The following is an 18267-nucleotide window of genomic DNA, read 5'->3' on the forward strand; positions in this document are numbered from 1 at the left end:
TCCTGTGTGTATGTAGCCTTCCAGAAGCTCAGCTAAGCTGTTAGGCTGTGTAGATGTTGTTCTTCTAGGTTCACTAGTTCTGTCACTTTTGATATCAGTAGTGCATCATGCAATGTGTCGCCACCACAACTACAAGAGCCTTGACAGAGGCCAATATTAACATGGTCTGCCACGCACCAAGTGTATCCATCCTACCCCAGAACCAACAGAAGCCATGACACAAATGAAATCATAGCCTGCCCAAAAGCTGTTCAGTGTTGCTTCCAGTGGAAACCCAATTCTGCCTACTTCAATTATAAATTGACATAGTGGTTTTATTCTGGAGCTCCATAAACACAAGCAGGTCAAGAATAGTGACTGGACAACAATCATGCTGCCCCGTTCTTCAGTGGAGAACTATGTTTACACCATTTCTCCTTCCTTAGTTGTGGTGTTCAGTACAGTACGCAATATGTCAGAACTGCTAGGCATTTTCACATGGTTCTTAGAAGCCTGATTTTTGTGCAGTGTTTACATGCTTTTGTGTGTGTGTGTGGGGGGGGGGGGGGTTATTCATACATTTTCAGAGATGAGTGAATCAATTAATACTAGAGCAGTGGCACAGTTGTCAGATTGTCAGGGCCAGGCAAAACGTCCAGGCTGCAGGAGGGCTTCTTGACAGTCCTTCATCTTTAATACCGTTTATATACATGGAACTATAGGGGGAAAGAAGCCATCCCAGCCACTGATGCAAAAAAATTCATTAAAAGTTATGAAAATAAGCATAGAGAAGTGTGCTTTATACTTACATATTATAGCTAACATCTGGTTGCAGAACTTTTTGAAAAATGAAAATATAGGAAAAACCACCAGGAAAAAAATGATGCAAAACAACAGTGTTAAAAAGTAAAAGAAGCTATGTGTTAATGCACCCTATTTATTTGCTGGTCTGTTGGGTAAAAGCAAATCTTGAAGCCTATTAACTTGCCATACAAAAGCCATGTAATATATCAAACATTTATATGTTAATATCAAAAATAAAGGGAGGGGCACTCAACTATCTGAGTACTCTGGACAACAATAGCGGATAAACAGGATGTGATTTATTGATATAGTTAAAATAGCAATGTCAGTAAGATATCATAAGATACAATAGTGTATGTCAATCTAATACGGAGCGCATCAGCTGAGGATTTGACATTTTCACAAGTGATACCAATGGAACTTTGCTTCACAGGGCCACCTGACAGCCCACCATTATCTGCTTGCATATTCATTGGGACAGTTGCCTATATATTTATATGTGGAGTGCACCATACTCATAGGAGCATTTTAGTTGAGCAGCTATTGTGTTTACTCAGCCTATTATATGTTAATAGCTGACAATACGTGTGGTTATTTGATTTTTTTTTTTATTTTGTATAAGAAACTAAAAACTGGTGTAAAAATTGTTTTAAAGAGAATACAAATTTTATTTTCTTCAAAACATAGTTTATGCACTGGAAATGCCCCAAGTATGCTTGGTATTAGGAGGTTTAAAGGGTTTCTACCATCAGAATTACTGTTATGTAGCTGACTGACATTGGCGATGCGCTAATGTCAGCACTACATAACAGTATGTTTTTTACATTTATCCCTGCAGCCATTTTGCTAAAATACACACTTTTTTTATAATATGCTTTTATATATGCCCCTAGGTGCTATGTGGGAGTAGATTCAGCACCTAGAGGCTCTGTCTTCTCACCCTTTATCCCGCCCAGGTCCTCTGTTCTGCCCTCCCCGCTCCTCTTGATTGATGTCTAAGTTTCTTGCACCGTTGATGAAATCCCGCACCTGCGCTGTTCAGTTCTGTATTCGGCGCAGGCGCAGTGAGTGAAGGCTGCGCTCCTGGTGCCCGATTCCTCACTGTGCTTGTGCCGACTACGTCACAGTGCAGAAGCCGGCCCCAGGAGCGCGGCCTTCACTCACTGCGCAGGCGCGGGAATTCCTCAACGATGCATGGAACTTGGACATCAATCAAGAGGGGCGGGCAGAACTGAGGACCTGGGCGGGATAAAGGGTGAGTAGACGGAGCCTCTAGGTGCTGATTCTACGCCCACATAGCACCTAGAGGCTCATTAGCATATTATAAAAGTGCTTATTTTAGCAGAACGGCTGCAGGGAGAAATGTAAAAAACATACTGTTATGTAGTGCTGACATTAGCACATTGCTAATGTCAGTCAGCTACATAACAGTAAGGCCGAATGCACATGGCCGTGTTTCATGGCCGTGAGCGGTCCGTGGTACCACGGGCTGGATTCCTGCCGAGAGCCGTGTGCATTCGGCCTAATTCTAAAGGAAGAAACCCTTTAAGGGACCATTGTGCCATATGTCCCAAGTGTAGTATCTCAAATATATTAAAATACACAAAAATAAAACCTTGAAATTCTCACTGAAATATGTATTTTTTTTTTTCTCCAGTTGTCTGTTTAGAGATGCGTTTGAATGTATGCGGAAACTACGAATTAACTTGAACTTAATTTATGATCACAATCCAAAGGTATGTCTTTCGGTTTGACTTTTCTGTCTTTAATGTAATTATCTGTAGGAATACTGAATAATTGTATTTTCTTTTTTGTTGTATTGCAGGCCTTCTTGGACAATGTGGAGCTATTTGTAAGGCAGATTGATTCTGTAAATTATATAAACTTGTTTCTGACGGAAATCAAGTAAGTGCTGTAACGTTCTATAATTAAAGGGGTTGTCTCACTTCAGTAAGTGGCATTTATCATGTAGAAAGTTACTACAAGGCACTTATTAATGTATTGTGATTGTCCATATTGTCTCCTTTGCTGGTTTGATTTATTTTTCCATCACATTATACACTGATCATATCCAGGAGTTACGGCCACTGCTGCAGCAAATGTGCAGTCCTATGGTCCTGGCCACCAGGGAGACCAGCACTTTTCTATAGTGTGCAAGCATGACCACCGCTGCTGGATTACAGGGTGGTCATAAAAATGGAAACGAGCAGTGTATAATGTGATTGAAAAATGAATCCAGCGAGTGACAGAGACAATATGGACAATCACAATACGTTAAGTGCCTTGCTGGGGACTGGGACTTTGCCTCTATTATGGTTAAAGGAATGCTGACTTTGTTTTTGCTTTTTTGCTCTCATACATGTAATATATCGAAGGTATATTTTATTTAAGACAACTTATAAACGTACCTATACATGTAGGGCCTGTATCTAATGTTTCAGACATAGCTGCAGAGCCTACACAGAATAAATGCATGCTATACTCACTTTTAGAAGTAGGGGCAGAGCCTACATGTAGACATATGTGCAGTGCTTACCTAGATTCCGTTGCACTTTACACAGAGCGCTATACACAATGCCATAAACACTGCAGAGATATTCATATCTGTCATAACCAGAAAGACACCTGCTACCACACAGGTCACAGTGAACAGTCCAGCTCAGAGATATAAGATGATTTTGTAGCAATACACCAGGCAGTGCATGCAAGTAATGATATATTGGCATGCACTGGCCAAGCTCTTCTGGTCTAATGTCAAGACCCCTGTGACCATGCGTCAGGACTGCAGTGGACAGTCTTAAAGGGGTTGTGCAGGGAGTTTATACTGATGACCTATCCTCAGAATAGGTCATCAATATCTAAATGGGAGGGGTCGGACACCCAGCACCCCTCCATCCGCTGACCATCTATTTGAAGAGGAGGCGGCGCACCATGCGAGCACTGCTTCCTCTTTATTACACTGCCTCTCGTCCCTGCAAAACCCATTTAACACTGGGAATCAGGAGAGCCTTGGCTAAGCTGGTATGATGGAGCCACGGGGCAGTCGTGGCTAAGCTTTCCTGACCAGGCATCGGGACTGCTCCAACCTAGCCGTTATGACAGGACATCAAGAGCCAAGCTGTTATGATGGAGCTTCAGGATTGCCCTGGCGAAGCTGATATGATGGGCATGGGTACTAATCTGCCCAAGCAGTAATTACAGGGCATCAGCAGTGCTGGGTCCATGTGTCTTGCTCTCTACCTCCCCACCGCTGCCGGACAAGCCCCCTCGCCTGACACTCACCAGAAGCATGGAGCCTTTCACCACCTCAAGACGCTCTGCTGCTTGCTGAGCACCTGGGTAAACTTGTGAGTCTCGGGGTGAATGTAATGATGTGAAGGCATAGCAGCGACAGGAGGGTTGTATCATCACAACCATGTACTGGGCTGTGTGCAAGGAGAGCAGCCTCCCCTGAAAGATTCCAGGTATTGTGCATATCTGAAAGCAGCTGAAGGGCTCTGCCACTCATTCCGGCCCGCTGCGCTCGGCACAGAGTGCAAGGTGCGTCCCAATGTTTGGAACACACACTGGGCTTGTACCTCACGCGAGAGCTCTTATCTGTGTCAATATTCTATCCCAAGGGACATGGCTCAATTCAGACCACTCCTTCTGTTTTGTTCACTTGTTGGGATGGCGTTGTAGAGAGTGGATGAGGGGCTCAAAGTAGAGCGGAGCTGTATGTAACCGAACCAAGATAAACAACATGGTCAAGGTTATGTTGGTCATTTGGGCTCCACTTTGTATTTTTTTTTCATTTTTTTTTTTCCTGATTCATGGCCAAGCACTAGCCTTATATTAACATTTGCTGAAGTGAGACAACCCTTTAAGGACTATTGTATGTTGTTTTAGCAGGCTGACTATATGAAAACTGATTCTAGTGACCTCTGCGCTGTATGAGTTGTTCAAATTCTGCTTTTGCTGCTTTAAGCTTCTATTCCCGATTTCTAATGGTTTGTTTTGGTTTCCAGAGAGGAAGATGTAACTACTACAATGTACCCTACTCGTGCAGCATCTTCAGGCCCTTCTTCCCAGAAATCTGGAGCCAAGAAAGTTGATATAATCTGTGATGCAATGAGAACAGCCATGGAAAAACTGAATCCTCAGAAGTATGTGCAAGTTGCTAAGATTTTTTTTTTATAAGGTGGCCATACACACGTTTAGTTCAGCCAAATATGCCCCCATCATTATCCCATCCACAGATCCCTAAGGAGGGTCTGTAGTAGGCGGGGAGAGTGTCAGGGCCATGCAGGCACTGTACTCTGGCCCCGCCGCTCAGTATGTACTGTATACGTAGTGTTAATCATAATATCTAAACTGCGCTCCCCGTGTGTACCGTACTTACCGGTAGTAAGCACTAGCAGCTACCAGGCAGGCCTGGCTGCAGGCGACCATAACTCACGGAGGTCACGTGCCTGCTCCACCTACTTTATGAATGAAGTAGGCGGAGCAGGCACGTGACCTCAGTGAGTTACGGCCGCCTTTTTAACTTTTGGGGGGGGGGGGGGGGGAGTGCGTCTTATGGGGCGATAAATACGGTAGGTGTGAGGGTTGTATTTTCCCGGCTTTGTGGTTATTTGGTCCTCCATAAGAGCTCTTGGCTGCATTTTGTTTAAAAAATTATTTTTATATGATCTAAACATTGGTGTCAAATAACACACCCCATGTTGCAACCACACACCCTTTCTATCCATGTAAACTTGGGTAGTATTTATTTTTGGGATAGTGACAATCCTCGATCTACTGCATCTGTAATGACTTGTATTATAAACTTTAATACGTTATTGATGGATCACAGAAAATATTGTTGAACTAACTCTGTTTTCTGTTCATCTCACTGACCAAAAAACGGAATAAAAAGCTATAAAAAATGGTACCAATGAAAACTACAAATATTTTTTTAAAGAAAAACAAGTCCTCACACAGTTATGCTGTGTCAAATTTAAACACAAACAAATTATTTTGTTAAATAGTTGTTTGTATTAGTAAAACATAATATAATAAGTTTGGCATCGTAATCGTACTGACCCATAGAATAAAGTTATACCACACTGTGAACTGTGTATAAATAGATCCTAAAAAATGTGTTTTGGGATTTATTTTTGCAGATTATTATTATTATTTTTTTCCTCTCCCCCAAAAAATAAAAACACAGTTCATCCTGCAAAATGTAAGGTATCATACAGCTAAATTAAAGAACAAAAATTGAATATTATGACTGCTATAACAGAGAGGGTAAAAAACTTTCTGGTCTTCAAGGCTAAAATTGCTTGTCACTAAGGGGTTAAAATGCACTTTAGTCACCTAAGTTGTGTGACAACTTTATTTATTTGAGATATAAATTCTAAATCTACAGCTTTTTCAATTTTAATGTGACTGTTGGGTTTTAATCTCTTTAATTGCCTTTTTGCTTTTTCTCCTGCTTAGATATTGTTTATCTATACTCACGTCTTATGTCAGGAAGACAACCCCAGAGCTGGAAACTGCTCTTTTGAAAGTCCATGAGCTCAGAGGTAAGCTTTGTCTGCTGTAATTTTCTCCCAGTTGTGAACTTTAGAAATAGTATTCTACTTCATTTGGTTAAAAAGTCACTAATAAAACTGGATTATAAAACTTGAAAATAGAACATAAAATTGGCTTTGTAGAACTAACAAAAACCTGCAGCATCTCAAATTAAAACTTTTATAGATGTACCCCACATTAACCACTTCAACCCCGCTAGCTAAAACCCCCTTCATGACCAGGCCACTTCTGCACTACACTACTTTCACCGTTTATCGCTCGGTCATGCAACTTACCACCCAAATGAATTTTACCTCCTTTTCTTCTCGCTAATAGAGCTTTAATTTGGTGGTATTTTATTGCTGCTGACATTTTTACATTTTTTGTTATTAATCGAAATGTAACGATTTTTTTTAAAAAAAATGACATTTTTCACTTTCAGCTGTAAAATTGTGCAAAAAAAACAACAACATCCATATATAAATTTTTCGCTAAATTTATTGTTCTACATGTCTTTGATAAAAAAAAAAAAATGTTTGGGCAAAAAAATATATGGTTTGGGTAAAAGTTATAGCGTTTACAAACTATGGTACAAAAATGTGAATTTCCGCTTTTTGAAGCAGCTCTGACTTTCTGAGCACCTGTCATGTTTCCTGAGGTTCTACAATGCCCAGACAGTAGAAACACCCCACAAATGACCCTATTTCGGAAAGTAGACACCCTAAGGTATTCGCTGATGGGCATAGTGAGTTCATAGAACTTTTTATTTTTTGTCTCAAGTTAGCGGAAAATGATGATTTTTATTTTAATTTTTTTTTCCCTTACAAAGTCTCATATTCCACTAACTTGCGACAAAAAATAAAAAATTCGAGGAACTCGCCGTGCCCCTCATGGAATACCTTGGGGTGTCTTCTTTCCAAAGTGGGGTCACTTGTGGGGTAGTTATACTGCCCTGGCAATTTAGGGGCCCAAATGTGTGAGAAGAACTTTGCAATCAAAATGTGTAAAAAATGGCCTGCGAAATCCGAAAGGTGCACTTTGGAATATGTGCCCCTTTGCCCACCTAGGCTGCAATAAAGTGTCACACATCTGGTATCGCCGTACTCAGGAGAAGTTGGGGAATGTGTTTTGGGGTGTCATTTTACATATACCCATGCTGGGTGAGAGAAATATCTTGGCAAAAGACAACTTTTCCCATTTTTTTATACAAAGTTGGCATTTGACCAAGATATTTCTCTCACCCAGCATGGGTATATGTAAAATGACACCCCAAAACACATTGCCCAACTTCTCCTGAGTACGGCGATACCAGATGTGTGACACTTTTTTGCAGCCTAGATGCGCAAAGGTGCCCAAATTCCTTTTAGGAGGGCATTTTTAGACATTTGGATCCCAGACTTCTTCTCACACTTTCGGGCCCCTAAAAAGTCAGGGCAGTATAAATACCCCACATGTGACCCCACTTTGGAAAGAAGACACCCCAAGGTATTCAATGAGGGGCCTGGCGAGTTCATAGAATTTTTATTTATTTTTTGCATAAGTTAGCGGAAATTGATTTTTTGTTTTTTTCTCACAAAGTCTCACTTTCCGCTAACTTAGGACAAAAATTTCAATCTTTCATGGACTCAATATGCCCCTCACGGAATACCTTGGGGTGTCTTCTTTCCAAAATGGGGTCACATGTGGGGTATTTATACTGCCCTGGCATTTTAGGGGCCCTAAAGCGTGAGAAGAAGTCTGGAATATAAATGTCTAAAAATGTTTACGCATTTGGATTCCGTGAGGGGTATGGTGAGTTCATGTGAGATTTTATTTTTTGACACAAGTTAGTGGAATATGAGACTTAGTAAGAAAAAACAAACAAAAAAATATATATTTCCGCTAACTTGGGCCCAAAAAATTTCTGAATGGAGCCTTACAGGGGGGGTGATCAATGACAGGGGGGTGATCAGGGAGTGTATATGGGTGATCACCCCTCTGTCATTGATCACCCCCCTGTAAGGCTCCATTCAGACGTCCGCATGTGTTTTGCGGATCCGATCCATGTATCCGTAAAAATCATACGGACGTCTAAATGGAGCCTTACAGGGGGGTGATCAATGACAGGGGGTGATCAGGGAGTGTATATGGGTGATGACGCCCCTGTCATTGATCACCCCCTGTAAGGCTCCATTCAGACGTCCAAATGATTTTTACGGATCCATGGATACGTGGATCCGCAAAACACATGCGGACGTCTGAGTGGAGCCTTACAGGGGGTGATCAATGACAGGGGTGATCAGGGAGTGTATATGGGTGATCACCCGCCTGTCATTGATCACCCCCCTGTAAGGCTCCATTCAGACGTCCGCATGTGTTTTGCGGATCCGATCCATGTATCCATGGATCCGTAAAAATCATACGGACGTCTGAACGGAGCCTGACAGGGGGGTGATCAGGAAGTTTATATGGGGTGATCAGGGGTTCATAAGGGGTTAATAAGTGACGGGGGGGGGGGGTGTAGTGTAGTGTGGTGTTTGGTGCGACTTTACTGAGCTACCTGTGTCCTCTGGTGGTCGATCCTAACAAAAGGGACCACCAGAGGACCAGGTAGCAGGTATATTAGACGCTGTTATCAAAACAGCGTCTAATATACCTGTTAGGGGTTAAAAAAAAAATCACATCTCCAGCCTGCCAGCGAGCGATCGCCGCTGGCAGGCTGGAGATCCACTCGCTTACCTTCTTTTCCTGTGAGCGCGCGCGCCTGTGTGCGCGCGTTCACAGGAAATCTCGGCCCTCGCGAGATGACGCGTATATGCGTCACTCTGCGCAGGGCTGCCGCCTCCGGACCGCACATCTGCGTTAGACGGTCCGGAGGCGGTTAAAGAGGTTATCCCATGGCTAATGTAAAAAATCATATAGAACATGACAATCTTATTCTAACAAAGCAAGAACCAGCCCTGTACCTCACATGGATCCAGAGTGTCTGTTCTGCTGCAGCTCAGGGGGCATGTCTCAACTCTCCCAATCACAGCTCAGGAGGCAGTTGAAGGATGAAACTGAGCATGTGCGGCCATCTCAATGAGCAGGTCAAAGAAATAAGAAAAAAACAAACTGCAGGTGGCGCTATATCGATACATTTTATTGAATAACTCAGTGGCTATGCTAAGTTTTTAATTACATGCAATTAAAAAAAGTATTCAGATCCAGTTGCTGGTTTGCAAAATGTAGAATCCTTTTTGTGGGACAACCCCTTTAAGAAGAACTATGGCAACTGTGTCCCTTTGTCCATAGGGTGTATCTGGTACTGCAGCTCAATCCCATTGTTCTAATCCAAAACTAATATTTAATTTGTGTAATAAAACAAAAGTAACAGAGTAACATAGTATATAAGGCCGAAAAAATACATTTGTCCATCCAGTTCGGCCTGTCACCCTGCAAGTTGATCCAGAGGAAGGCAAAAAAAATAAAAATTGTGAGGTAGAAGCCAATTTTCCCCACTTAAAGGGTTTGTCCGGGTTCAGAGCTGAACCCGGACATACCCTTATTTTCACCCCGGCAGCCCCCCTGAGCCTAGCATCGGAGCATCTCATGCTCCGATGCGCTCCCATGCCCTGCGCTAAACCGCGCAGGGCACAAGCTCTTTTGTTTTCAATAACACACTGCCGGGCGGTAACTTCCGCCCAGCAGTGTATTCGGTGACGTCACTGGCTCTGAGGGGCGGGCTTTAGCTCTGCCCTAGCCGTTTTACTGGCTAGGCCAGAGCTAAATCCCGCCCATCAGTGCCAGGGATATCACCGGGGTTCCTGTCATCCCCATGGAGAGCCCCGGTGCGTCACTGGAACTCCTAAAATTGCCTTTGCCCTGTGCAATTTAGCGCAGGGCAAAGGAGAGCATCGGAGCATGAACTGCTCCGATGCTCCTGTCAGGGGGGCTGCCAGGGTGAAAATGGAGGGATGTCCGGGTTCAGCTCTGAACCCGGACAACCCCTTTAAGGGGGAAAAAAATTCCTGTGTGACTCCAATCAGGCAATCAGAATAACTCTCTGGATCAACGACCCCTCTCTAGTAGCTATAGCCTGTAATATTATTACACTCCAGAAATACATCCAGCCCCCTCTTAAACTCTTTTAGTGAACTCACCATCACCACCTCCTCAGGCAAAGAGTTCCATAGTCTCACTGCTCTTACCGTAACGAGTCCTCTATGTTTGTGTACAAACCTTCTTTCCTCCAGATGCAGAGGATGTCCCCTTGTCACAGTCCTGGGGATAAATAGATGATGGGAGAGATCTCTGTACTGACCCCCGATATATTTATGCATGGTAATTAGATCTCCCCTCAGTGGTCTTTTTTTCCTAATGTTGATAATCTTTCATGGTACTGTAGTCCCTCTATTCCAGTTATTACTTTAGTTGCCCTCCTCTGTACCCTCTCCAGCTCTGCTATGTCTGCCTTGTTCACAAGAGCCAAGAACTGTGCACAGTACTCCATGTGTGGTCTCACTAGTGATTTGTAAAGTGGTAGGAATATGTGCTCATCATGGGCATTTATGCCCCTTTTGATGCAACCCATTAGCTTATTCTCCTTGGCAGCAGCTGCCTGACACTTGTTTTTACAGCTTAGTTTGCTGTTCACTAAAATTGCTAGGTCCTTTTCCATGTCAGTGTTACCCAGTGTTTTATCATTTTAGTATGTACGGGTGACTTGCATTATTCTTTCCCATGTGCATAACCTTACATCTGTCAGTGTTAAACCTCATCTGCCACTTATCTGCCCAAGCCTTCAATCTATCCAATCAATTTTTTGGGGGGGGGCTAGTTAAATTCCTTATACTGTGATATATGAAAATATAATGCTCTTACTTACTTTCCTTCAGCAGTTTCTTCTAAAAACGAACTTTTATAATATGTAAATTAGGTCCCTACCAGCAAGTAGGGCGTCTACTTGCTGGTAGCCGCCGCAAAAAACCGCCCCCTCGTCCTGTTGATTGACAAGGCCAGCCGCGATCTCCTCCGCCGGCCGGCCATGTCAGCATTTCAAAAACCGCGCGCCTGTGTTCATTCGGCGCAGGCGCTCTGAGATGAGGAGGCTCGCCTCCTCAGAACTCCCTCAGTGCGCCTGCGCCGATGACATCACCGAAAGAGAAGACGTCATCGGCGCAGGCGCACTGAGGGAGTGCTGAGGAGGCATGCCTCCTCATCTCAGAGCGCATGCGCTGAATGAGCACAGGCGCTCGATTTTTGAAATACTGACCGGGCCGGCCGGAGGAGGAGATCGCGGCTGGCCCCGTCAATCAACAGGACGAGGGGGCGGTTTTTTGTGGCGGCTACCAGCAAGTAGACGCCCTACTTGCTGGTAGAGACCTAATTTACATATTATAAAAGTTTGTTTTTAGAAGAAACTGCTGAAGGAAAGGAAGTAAGAGCATTATATTTTCATATATCGCAGTATAAGGAATTTAACTAGCCCCCCCCCCCCCCCCCCAAAAAAAAATGACTTTAGTGGGATGACAGAAGCCCTTTAAACATGACTGATCCCTTATGAAGCCATGCTGATATGGCGTTATTTGCTTATTTTGATTGAGGTACTCCAAGATAGCAGCATCTGTTAGAAAACCCTCAAACAGTTTACCCACGACAGATGTTAAACTTGCCGGCCTATAGTTTCCGGGCTCTGTTTTTGGACCCTTTTTGAATATTGGCACAACATTTTTTATGCGCCGAAGAAATAACGGTCTGGCTATGACATTACTTAATTCGCTTAGGATGCGGGGATGTATGCCATCTGGTCCCAGCGATTTGTCCATTTTAATCTTTTTAAGACGCCGCTGTACTTCTTCCTGGGTAAGACAGGGCACTTTTAATAGGGAATACATTTTTACATTCTGCATTTCATCTGTTTATTTTCTTCAGTGAATACAGTTCAGAAAAAAAATATTTAATGGCTTTGATTTCTGCTCATTGCTCTCTGCAACTCCCCCCTTATTACTCTGTAGAGGGTAATTTTCGAATATTGCAGCAGTAAGGAAACATTACAGCCCAAGGTTGCTAATAGAGCCCTATTTGCATTTTATTATGGCACTTTAGATTAGAAGGACTGTCTGTATTCAGCTGACAGCACTGGGAGAGCACAGGTGGGGAATTTGATTTCCTGTAACCGTTTTCCTCTTGCATTGCTCCCATTCAAGAAAGGGGGGTTTGGAAAACTGAAGTGCATCACAGGTAATGTAACTTATTGGAAACCTTCAAAAAATGTGTCTGCTCACTGATTAGATACCAGAATAGCTGATTTTATTCTGTATTCCAAAGAAAAAGGAGAGTAACTCATACCTATAGAAAAAACACCAAAATAATAACCTAGCACTAATGAATCACATAGATACAAATGACCATGCATTCAGGAGACTGATCTATCCCAATGGCCTACATTCAATGATCTATCTGCAACAGATCAATTTTCAGTGTTACTAGAAAAGCAATCAACACAATTTATACGATTATTGCAGTGCCTGTCAATATTGGGTACAGTTATATTCAACATATAGATGTAAAACAGGTACTGTTCGATATAATAATATTTAGTGTTGCAAATATATGGATGGTACTATGCACCTTTCACCTCTTAGCAGTGTCCACCGTCTGATTAATGATTATAACTAGTCTCATGGCAGGATTTTTGTGTGATCCCTAAACAAAGGATCTGACCATGCTGTCTGCATTGCTCCAAATAAAAATTCTCTCTAGGGGAAAGAAAATGTTCCTTAAATGAGAAGACATGACTCATGGTGGTATTTGAGACTTCCTCTTCTGACCAAAATGATCAGAAGATTCCTTTTATTAAAGAGCATGGCCTGGGTGTTAACCTTACACCATAGGATTGTGACCTGTATGATAACAGGGACCTACAGTCAGGTCCATAAATATTGGGACATCAACACAATTCAATTTTTTTTGGCTCTATACACCACCACAATGGATTTGAAATAAAACATACAAGATGTGCTATAACCGAGACTGTCAGCTTTAATTTGAGGGTATTTACATCCAAATCAGGTGAACGGTATAGGAATTACAACAGTTTGCATATGTGCCTCCCACTTGTTAAGGGACCAAAAGTAATGGGACAATTGGCTTCTCAGCTGTTCCATGGCCAGGTGTGTGTTATTCCTTCGTTATCCCAATTACAATGAGCAGATAAAAGGTCCAGAGTTCATTTCAAGTGTGCTATTTGCATTTGGAATCTGTTGCTGTCAACTCTCAAGATGAGATCCAAAGAGCTGTCGCTATCAGTAAAGCAAGCCATCGTTTGGCTGAAAAAAACGCAGCAAACCCATCAGAGAGATGGCAAAAACATTAGGCGTGGCCAAAACAACTGTTTGGAACATTCTTAAAAAGAAGGAACGCATTTGGTGAGCTCAGCAACACCAAAAGACCCAGAAGACCACGGAAAACAACTGTGGTGGATGACTGAAGAATTCTTTCCCTGGTGAAGAAAACACCCTTCACAACAGTTGGCCAGATCAAGAACACTGTCCAGGAGGTAGGTGTATGTGTGTCAACGTCAACAATCAAGGTTCACCACAAGATGTAAACCATTGGTGACCCTCAAAAACAGGAAGGCTAGATTAGAGTTTGCCAAACGACATCTAAAAAAGCCTTCTCAGTTCTAGAACAACAAAAAGTGAAAGTTTGATTTATGATTATTATTCTGTCCTATTACTTTTGGTCCCTTAACAAGTGGGAGGCACATATGCAAACTGTTGTAATTCCTAAACCGTTCACCTGATTTGGATGTAAATACCCTCCAATTAAAGCTGACAGTCTGCAGTTAAAGCACATCTTGTTCGTTTCATTTCAAGTCCATTGTGGTCGTGTATAGAGCCCAAAATGTTAGAATTGTGTTGATGTCCCAATATTTATGGACCTGACTGTATATGCCTCCAGAACACTGAATCTGGAAGTAATCAAGGTAGCTCTTAGCCAGGAAAACAAACAAAGGAATTATTTTGTCTGGATACATACAGTACATCGCCATCTAGCTGATATACAAGATATTGCAACCTCGTTGTATCCATGTACCGTATATTCTGTAGTATATATATTTCAGAAAATATCTTCATTGTCTATAGAGAATAGATAACCAAGATTTAAATATGTATACAGAAATTGTCTGGCTCACGGTAAAATATCACATTTATTATAAAAAGCGCATAATTCTCTCACTCTATTATAAATAATAATCTAATTAATAAAAAATGTCATTAACATACATAACATTTATAAAATATGTTATGTATGTCCATCCTTTTAAAGACTTCTATAGAGAAATTTGATATGAGCAGCTAATTTTCTGCAGCAATTGAATATTGAGGAAGGTATATCATTAGAATTATCAATAATAAGTTAAAACGTAACTAATCTCCATCTGTAGATATGTTTTACATGTAGGAATCAGAGTGTGGCTGTCGGGCTACCATTTCAAGCCCTTATATTTTTGGTACTCTTGTATTTCTCTGTTTATTTTATAAATAAGGCAATAAGGCTGATGTATTGTATAGTATAAATCAGAATAGATATAATCATCATACTTCATGAGAGCATAAGAACAATGATACCGGCTGTGATTCAGCAGCGATAGTAATAGCAAAATTGCATCCTGAGAACTGACACAAACCGTCTTCAAGTCCAGTCCAGATTTTTGAGGCAACTGAATCTAATTATATAAAAAAAAATGGAAGGTCCCAATCCTAATCATTTTCTGCCAATAAGGAAGGAACACTGGGTTCCGAAACGAGTCTGCCTAGACGGCAATACTGTATCATTATAACTTTAATGCACCTCTAATCTCATTCCTGTCTATCAACGCAAGTGTATTCTTGGACAATACCTCCGGAGGTCCGGTGTCCGGAAGAGCACACAGCGCATGCGCTGAAATAGTAAAGCCGTCATTCGCAACAACACATGCGAGAGCTCCGCATGTGATATTAAATGGGACCAAGACTGATTGATTGTTTTTATGCACTTTATAGAACCTTATTTTATATATGTTATGTATGTTAAGAGTGAGAGAATTATGCGCTTTTTTTTTTTTTTATAAATGTGATATTTTACCGTGAGCCAGCCAATTTCTGTATCTCCTTGGTGACTAATTTTGAGGCTTTTTGGTAGGAAGCAGGTTGAGCCCCGGAGAAGGCACACTTGGTGAGCTCACCTATTTAGAACTGAAGATTTAAATATGCTTAATTAATCTTACTATATTTATAGCTGGTTCCAAGCTGCTGCCTAGCAAACTAATCACTGGTACACCCTTATTTGTTTTGCAGAGAGCCCACCGTGTCCAGATGCCGTGAGTGCAGAGGAAGCCTTGAAGTACCTGCTGTTCCTTGTGGATGTCAATGAGCTCTATGATCATTCTCTTGGCACATATGACTTTGATTTGGTTGTTATGGTTGCCGAAAAATCACAAAAGGTGAAATGATTGTTTGGTTATTAATGGTTAAAGGTAATGATTTGTAGATTCAGGCAATTGATGCATTGTCAAGTCTAAAGGAAAACTCCACTTTTGGAGGAAACTTTTGAACAAAATTTGAAGCAGAAATATACAGGTCCTTCTCAAAAAATTAGCATATTGTGATAAAGTTCATTATTTTCTGTAATGTACTGATAAACATTAGACTTTCATATATTTTAGATTCATTACACACAACTGAAGTAGTTCAAGCCTTTTATTTTAATATTGATGATTTTGGCATACAGCTCATGAAAACCCAAATTTCCTATCTCAAAAAATTAGCATATTTCATCCGACCAATAAAAGAAAAGTGTTTTTAATACAAAAAAAGTCAACCTTCAAATAATTATGTTCAGTTATGCACTCAATACTTGGTGGGAAATCCTTTTGCAGAAATGACTGCTTCAATGCGGCGTGGCATGGAGGCAATCAGCCTGTGGCACTGCTGAGGTGTTATGGAGGCCCAGGATGCTTCGATAGCGGCCTTAAGCTCATCCAGAGGGTTGGGTCTTGCGTCTCTCAACTTTCTCTTCCCAATATCCCACAGATTCTCTATGGGGTTCAGGTCAGGAGAGTTGGCAGGCCAATTGAGCACAGTAATACCATGGTCAGTAAACCATTTACCAGTGGTTTTGGCACTGTGAGCAGGTTCCAGGTCGTGCTGAAAAATGAAATCTTCATCTCCATAAAGCTTTTCAGCAGATGGAAGCATGAAGTGCTCCAAAATCTCCTGATAGCTAGCTGCATTGACCCTGCCCTTGATAAAACACAGTGGACCAACACCAGCAGCTGACATGGCACCCCAGACCATCACTGACTGTGGGTACTTGACACTGGACTTCAGGCATTTTGGCATTTCCCTCTCCCCAGTCTTCCTCCAGACTCTGGCACCTTGATTTCCGAATGACATGCAACAGTCCAGTGCTGCTTCTCTGTAGCCCAGGTCAGGCGCTTCTGCCGCTGTTTCTGGTTCAAAAGTGGCTTGACCTGGGGAATGCGGCACCTGTAGCCCATTTCCTGCACACGCCTGTACACGGTGGCTCTGGATGTTTCTACTCCAGACTCAGTCCACTGCTTCCGCAGGTCCCCCAAGGTCTGGAATCGGTCCTTCTCCACAATCTTCCTCAGGGTCCGGTCACCTCTTCTCATTGTGCAGCGTTTCCTGCCACACTTTTTCCTTCCCACAGACTTCCCACCGAGGTGCCTTGATACAGCACTCTGGGAACAGCCTATTCGTTCAGAAATTTCTTTCTGTGTCTTACCCTCTTGCTTGAGGGTGTCAATGATGGCCTTCTGGACAGCAGTCAGGTCAGCAGTCTTACCCATGATTGCGGTTTTGAGTAATGAACCAGGCTGGGAGTTTTTAAAAGCCTCAGGAATCTTTTGCAGGTGTTTAGAGTTAATTAGTTGATTCAGATGATTAGGTTAATAGCTCGTTTAGAGAACCTTTTCATGATATGCTAATTTTTTGAGATCGGAATTTTGGGTTTTCATGAGCTGTATGCCAAAATCATCAATATTAAAACAATAAAAGGCTTGAACTACTTCAGTTGGTGTGTAATGAATCTAAAATATATGAAAGTCTAATGTTTATCAGTACATTACAGAAAATAATGAACTTTATCACAATATGCTAATCTTTCTAGAAGGACCTGTACAGTGATACTTAGTTACATAAAGTGATTTCTGGTATACTTGCTTTATTGTAGGGGTTACATGCTGTATGGTAAGGCTACCCTGCTAATAGGAAAACCAGCTCAGGCCTAACTCAAACTGACAGATTCTTGTCCTCGCGAAAACCAGCTTAATGGGGGTGTCCCATGAAAAATGTTCTATAGTTTTTAAACCATGCTTTTATTATTGCATGTAATTAAAAGTTTAGTATAGCCAGTGAGTTACTCACAGAAATGTATCTGTTTACACCGCCTGCTGTTTGTTCTTTTTCCAATTTTGCTGTCATCCTTACTAAGGTGGACGCACATGTTCAGTTCCATTTTTCAACTGCAGCAGAATAGACGAGGCTCCCTTAGCTGCCAGCTAGAAGTAAATCTAGCAGAGCAATGAATGGGGAGATCTCTGGTTCCATTTGAGGTACAGGGCTGGTTCTAGCTTTGTTAGAAAGCGAATGTCATACACAAGATAATGTCTGACTTTTTTTTATTTTTTTTACATTTATTGTGTACTAACCCCTTTTAAGGCTGTTTTTAACACGTTTTTGTTTACATTTTTCTACACCCTTTTGTTTTTGTGGTATAAATGAAGCTCATGGTGTTAGCTGAGGGTAAATTGGAAATATGAAATGTACCACAAACAAGCTTTTTTGTTCATTAAGTGCCATTTTTTGTTGCTTCTTTTCTAAAATCAGCATGCTGAAGCTTTTAGCGTTTTTTTAAGGTATTTTGCCAGCACCTCCTCTATAAGGGGAAAAACTCCATAAAGAAAATGCTAGTGGTAAG

The 18267-nt window shown here is 41.8% G+C and overlaps 1 protein-coding gene across 3 annotated transcripts in view; it reads left to right on the forward strand.

Moving 5' to 3' along the window:
• Nucleotides 1-18267, forward strand: part of ELP1 (elongator acetyltransferase complex subunit 1) — an 87746-nt gene that overhangs the window by 33140 nt on the left and 36339 nt on the right. For all 3 annotated transcript variants that reach the window (XM_044305389.1, XM_044305397.1, XM_044305407.1), the window contains 5 exons: nt 2441-2519; nt 2609-2688; nt 4791-4928; nt 6247-6332; nt 15624-15769. In XM_044305389.1, coding sequence (XP_044161324.1) covers nt 2441-2519; nt 2609-2688; nt 4791-4928; nt 6247-6332; nt 15624-15769 — 529 coding nt within the window. The remainder of the gene's footprint in view (nt 1-2440; nt 2520-2608; nt 2689-4790; nt 4929-6246; nt 6333-15623; nt 15770-18267) is intronic.

Source organism: Bufo gargarizans, chromosome 1 (genome assembly GCF_014858855.1).
Source record: "Bufo gargarizans isolate SCDJY-AF-19 chromosome 1, ASM1485885v1, whole genome shotgun sequence".
NCBI lineage: Eukaryota > Metazoa > Chordata > Amphibia > Anura > Bufonidae > Bufo > Bufo gargarizans.